General features: G+C 41.6%; 1 protein-coding gene across 2 annotated transcripts in view; it reads right to left on the bottom strand.

Moving 5' to 3' along the window:
- Positions 1-488: 488 nt before the first annotated feature.
- The window catches only part of RPL10 (ribosomal protein L10), a 46,462-nt gene continuing 40,341 nt past the window's right edge, over positions 489-6,609 (bottom strand). For both annotated transcript variants that reach the window (XM_044080341.1, XM_044080340.1), the window contains exon 7: positions 489-686. In XM_044080341.1, coding sequence (XP_043936276.1) covers positions 534-686 — 153 coding nt within the window. In that variant the 3' untranslated portion in view covers positions 489-533. The remainder of the gene's footprint in view (positions 687-6,609) is intronic.

Here is a 6,609-nt window from a genome sequence, read left to right as displayed (position 1 = left end):
AGCATATTTACTTCATCAGGATTCTCTCCAAGACAGAGGATGGTAAAAACCCTGCTTGGGGGTGGGGGTGTCTGCATCCTGCAGGAGCATCTTGTGAGAGTGTCCGCCAAGGACAGACAAAAAATTGCAAAAATCATTACAAGAATAGCATAACAAGCTGCTGCTAATGCCAACCCAGATAACTGAAAGCAACAGTAGTGCTTATTTCTGATCACAAAAATATAAAATGCAACATGTAGACACTGGACTGGCTGCAAACTGTCTAAACAGGAGGTACCCTCATAATCCTAGGAGTAGAATCTCAGACCTGGCTGGACAGACTGACATCTGCCTACAACTTTCCCACATTCATTTTAGAAGTTTCCTGCAGCAACGATCTGTACAATGAACATCTGCAGCTGGCTGCACAATTGAACTTTCACACTGCAATTGACAAAGTAAGAATGCCATTGCTCCAGTTTTAAAAGAAATTACAAAAAAACGAAAACTATGGATGGTGCAATTTATTTCTCAAACTACTTGCACAGAGACCACTAAGCGTGCACGGCACGCCATTTGTTCAAGGGGCCTCGATCAGGGATGTATTTAACTCCACAGCCATCAGGAATCAAGCGCTTTTCATTAATCATCTCTTCAAAGTCAACAGAGTTGAACTTTGTAAATCCCCACTTCTTGGAAATGTGAATCTAGAAAGAGAAAAAAAAAAAAAAAACAAGCACCATTAAAACACTGCATTCTTCTAGACATACAAAAAGCTATACAGTAGAATTCTGACAAGATGCTCACCTTCCACAAAATGACAAACCATGTTTAAAAGATGGATTTGGGGGGGGGGGGGCATTCCTACCAGTTGAGAGTACTACCACAATGACTTGCATTAATCATATTAAAATCCCAAACTGTTCACACTTCTTTTGCAAGTTCAAGAAAGCTTGGCGGTCCTAGCCCCCCCAAACAGATGCAGAGTCATTCAATATGTACAGTCTTATGGAGGCACACAATCTCATTTACCAAGATCCAGACAGTTGTTCATGCAGACATTAAAGACTATATAAACCCCTTTAAAAAGGATCATTCTCAGGAGTCCCACAACCAATTTCACCTCTTAAAATTCTACACCTGGTCCAAATTTACAGCATGTACAGCCAACGTCATTAACTGTAATGATGTATAAGTGAAAAAACATATCCAGTCAAAACAAGCACACATGAACCAAATCTGAGAAAGGCTATGCAGCCTACCCACCATGTAAGCAGCTCAAACTGCACAAAAATTACTGCACACCAATGCACTAAAAGCTGAATACCTTCCTCTCGAGTCAAACAATTGCTTAGAAAACATACCAAAACTTTTTGGCAATTCTCACCCCTGCTGCAGAGACCATCAAATCCTCTTAAAACACATTTGTTCCCTCACCGAGTAACAGCCAAGAGAGGATGTCATCAAGGCAGACAGAGGTAGTTCTATACATCAGTTTTGTCCTCGGCCCTAAACGCCACCCTAGCAAGGCATAGGGAACAAGTGTAATGTGTTTATGAAAGACACTTTTACAAGGTGTGCCCTTCAAACAACCCTGCCTCTCCCTCTGCAGCACAAGCGAGTCTCTCTGGTTTCCACTAGGGGAGATCAACCACCTTGTGTGCATTCATGTGCCCCACTCACCTCAAAAAGAGATGAATGGGCAACAAACTCACTCCTACTCCTTCCCCCTATGGTTCCTCCAGGGCCTAGGACACAGTGAACCCCATCTCCTGGTTTCCAGTCGAGGCTTAGTCACTACAAGCCATTAGCCTAGCCCTCAACTACATAAACTGTGGTCACTTTTGCTGTCATAGGATTGGAAAACTGCTGCCGACAGTCCAAAATCTGATCTGCTTTCCAGGGCTGAGCAAGTCACGTTAGCTCAAACATCTTCATGTACCTTGTATAAAAGGTGTTGTCTGGCCACACCACTTTCTTTTTCTCCCCCATGACAACAGTCACATCTACATCAGAGTATGATGCTGATGCTGCTACTACGTAAGGGGACAATACAAGTCAAATTCTGACCGAAAGAAATTTTTCTCGATACCTCCAAGTTGACCTCCAAGTTGTCACCATCCATTTACCACCTAGTCCTGGTTTCAACTTACTTTATGCAGGCCGCTTTTCATTCCCTCTGGTGAACACAATTAACAATATTCAGTTCCTGTCAACTTTCAGTCCCCGTTAATTGGGAGATGAGGTTATTACATTTTTGTGAGAGTCTGTGATGGGGGTCGTTAGGCAAGACTGCTTACTTTTTATGAGCTTGTCAGATTGCTTCTCAACTGTGCAGCTCTATTTCCTCTACTTATTCCGAATGAACTGCATGACTATATTGCTCACAGTCACGCTAAATGACAGCAGTTTAGGGAACTCGTACTAAATCTTTGCAGTCTATTGACATATTCCCCTTACTCCGTAGTAAAGCAAGCTCAGTTAGCTGTGGTTGTCACACTGTACAGATCCCATTGTGACAGCAAGCTTGACTTAATTGTTTAAATTAAACGCATGTGTCACTTTTATAGCAGGTCAGAAAGCCATTACACTTTGCTAGTATTTGGAGATAAAAAAAAAAGCTTCTACTACTGTTTGAAAATTCAGAAATCAGCAAATATATGAAATTAACAGAAAGCTGATTAAAGTTTTAACTTTGCATTGCCCATATCCTTTCCTGCAAGGCAGTAATTAAGCAGCATTTTACCTCCAACCCCAACGACCAAAGCTGGGACAAGCTCAGAAAACAAGACTGAAAATATTAACAGACTCTAATCAAAACAATCTCTGGACTGTTCCTTTAAAACTGCTCAAGGAATAACAGTGACAATGGTAACTCAGGCTCTGCTCAAGGAATAACAGTGACAATGGTAACTCAGGCTCTCCTCAGACAATGAGTAAGGAAGAAAAGTGTGAAACACAGAAGGGGTATTCAATCACCCACTTCTCACTGTACCTATGCAGTACAGGGGATTGAGCCAAGTAGCTTGTACTACACAACTGTATTACATTCTTCATTAAGTCACTGCTGCAGTTGACTTGCATGGAAGATTCCTAAAGCTGGATTTTTTCAACTGGGATGGTTGGCTTACTGCTCAAATGAGGACTGGAGGACACCCTATAGAATGGCTGGCAAATTCATATTCTGCCCTTGATGTCTCACTCAGCTTGTAATGTCTTGACAAGGTATGAACAAAGTACATTTGGTAGCTTCTAAAATGTCCTGGATACCAATCCCCTTCTGAAAGGGAGAGGTAGCTCAGTACACATGGTTAGACCTTTCCTTCAGATCACTGCCATGGCTGGTACACCAAAGTCAGATGCTAACTGCACTGTGCTGAAGTAGCTGGTTGGTTCAAAAGGTACCAAGGGCAGTTTTTCTGACTAGACACTTCCTCAAAGAGTAGACAATCTGTAATGCATAGAAATCCACATGCTAATCAGTGTGTGCAAAACACAGGTTGTACAAGGTACTAACTGCACTGCATTAAAAGTTCACACTCTGAGGCAACAATATAGGACTTTGCCCTTACCATCTCTAAAGCAAATAGAAGAACCAGTGCTGTTTGGGCCAAAAAGCATCAATTAGGATAACCTTCTGGGCCAAAAGAGGTTAATTAGGATAAAATTTCTGACCTCTCCTCCAACTTCACTACTGCGAAAAATCACATTTATAGGAGGGAAACCAAGCATAACATCCATCAAGGGAGGTGGCAGTAAGCAGTACACACTACCCAAACTGGTTTAGGCCTCTGGATCAGTCTTCAGGTGCCCATGTAATCGGTTGTGATATACAGTTACTTACATGTGGTCTTGAAAATTTGAAGGACTGCCAATCATCCTCTATGTTTATGTTCAGGTTGGTTTTCCCAAGACTTCAGGTGCCACACACTTTGAACTCACAGGATCACACATCGAAGGACACAAAAGGCAACTGGTCTCAAGTGCCTACTTATTTTGCCAGTACTAACCTTTAGGCTTTACCACCCATTTTGAAGGAGGGACAGGACAGTTCAGCCAGAGCTGAAACTGGTTTACTTAACCAAGTATCTAGCTCCCATTTGAAGGACTACAAAACACTACTTGACATGCAAAAGAAATATGTTGTGCAGAAGGGAAGACATTGCCCGACATATGTTCCCCTGTGTCATGTCAGGAGTGTTTATGGTTTAGTTTTGGGTAGTCGTCCAACAGGCATGTTCCCTCCTTTTGGCTTTTAGGCACCATCCTACATACTCCTTAAAAAAAGGGGTACGGCACAAGACTGGGATGGTATTCTCCATGGAGTGTGACTGGATGTCATCAGTATTCTTTAGATGCCACTGAAATTTGCTCATATGCAGCCCGGTAGTGGCTTTAGAAGTTGGTGTATGCCATGTTGCCTGGACAGCTCAGGAATTCTTTGGCTGCTACCACTGATCTTTTGAATTATGACCTTAGAGAGACAGGACAGATGGCAAATCTTTTCTTATAGTAGGCAAGCCTTCGCAGTGCTGGTGTTATAATGAACTCTACGGCTTATGTTCTTTAAAGTGGATGCCTAGCCCATTATAGTCCAAATTGTACTCCAGTGCCATTTTTATTCTCCTGGTTTTGTGCTTGGTCACCCACATGGGGACATGTGGATGCCTCTTGGTACTTCAGTGAGGTACAACTAGTGCCAGACATTTTGTAAAAACTCATCTACGGTAGCAAAGGGAAAGGAGAAGCTAATGAATTTGATTCCTCCACTACAAACCTTTAGTAGTACTTGTCACGGTTTAATTTCTCCAACTCTTTTGGGTTTCTAATACCATCATGGAAATGGACTCCACTAAGTCAGGGCAATGATTAAAGTATAGTTTCAATCTTTACTAGCTGAAAGTGATCTTCACAACACCTGCAATGTGCCCACAATTGACTCCTGCATTTCATACACACAGAATTAAATGTACTGGTAGACAGTCTAAACATGTGTAAATTCTCCGAGACCAATTACTTCTACTACTTATTTGAAGTCTCTCAGTATCTTTCTTCCACATTGCTCTCGTTTCTGCTTGCAAAATACCAATATTTTAGAACTCGCTTTCTACACAAGAGAGACTAATCACTCGGGAGGTCTCTCTCGACATGCAAGAAACTTTAATCACTGCAGGTTTCAAACTGGCCTTTTCATGGACTACATCTGGTTTTCTTGCAGCTATTTTCTAATCTGTTGGTAATGGGCAATCCCAGTGTAACATAAAAACATTGTTTTCTACAATGCTTTGTGGCTTATGCTTCCAAAGCTTCTCAGCCACTTCAATAGTGATATCTGCACAAGCGTCAATGCATCAGTCTTGCACCTAAATGGCAGAGGGTCTGTATACTGAAAAGCATAATGTACATCTTGTTTGCTGGGTGTGATGCCATAATTTTCCACTTCTGTTTTACAGAACCTGCAACTGTCAGTTTCATATATTACATAATATATACTTTGTAGAGTATGGTTCTTTGTAACATGCACAGTTAGAAGAAAAAGGACCCCAAGACCTAGGCACCTTCCCACTAAATTCTGCTAACCAGCTGAACAGGATAGGGTCAATATCCCATGTAAGTGAAGTGTGACTACTAGACTGCCATCTTTATCCAATACCAAAATGACTCCCACCCCCCCCCCCACCCTGTTAAGGGTTCAGAAATGAAAACCCAAAATGATGGGCATAGTGTTTTGTAGAGAGAACTGTGGGATCTCTGACTGGACACAGCCTCCTAGACATGGGAAATGAGAGCATGCACTGCTTTGGAGCAGGTCACTCAATGCTCTACAGCAAGAGCCAAAAGCTCAAGGGAGCAAGCAAAGCCATTACAAGTACTATACTCAAGACTCAGGATCAGCTCTTCTTTAAACTGAAGGATAGACTGGATTCCGAAGAACTTGGGGAACAGCAGCTCTGGATAATACAACAGTTTGAATGTGACCACACTCATCCTGGAACACAAACTGGTCTGACCAAGCTCAGTTACTTGAAAATTAACTGACGGAAAATGTTCCAGGAGAACAGCAGGAAAGTACATGTGTGACATCATAATATTCAAAAATCTGACACGTGTATTGCTAGTCTAAATATCGCAAGAGAAGGAAATCTACCCACATTATGATGTGCAGACTGTCCACACAGACCTGAAGACCAAGCTTTATAAACAGGCTGAAGAAATTAAAAATTTAGAGTAATAAAATCCATGCCACCACAACTAATCCTGAGCAAGTTGAAATAATGCACTAGCAAGTAATACTGTAAAAAAACTAAGTTTTTACAAAGCTTCAATTGCTTTTGATCAAAAATACAGGACAGCCATTAAGTTACCATGTGACTGACTTGCATCACATGATTTGAATCATTCTTCAAGAAAGGGCGAGAAACTGAGTAAAACCTACTTCCACATGTTCATAGATTAGTACTAGGTTATCTGCCCTTGTTTAAGTCTAGCCAATTACACCATGTGAGAAACTCTGCACCTTGTGTGTCTGTAAGGTAAACACCTTAACCATTATGCCTACCTCTATACGGGTTTAAAAAAGCAACCATGAAAAACTGCACAGTTGCTACAGTTTAGCTGCTCTTGGGTTTT

Source organism: Protopterus annectens, chromosome 8.part0 (assembly GCF_019279795.1).
Source record: "Protopterus annectens isolate FY-2018-M chromosome 8.part0, PAN1.0, whole genome shotgun sequence".
In the NCBI taxonomy this organism is placed as follows: Eukaryota; Metazoa; Chordata; order Ceratodontiformes; family Protopteridae; genus Protopterus; species Protopterus annectens.
Note: the sequence above shows the minus strand (reverse complement) of the source record. Positions and strands in the feature narration are given on the sequence as shown.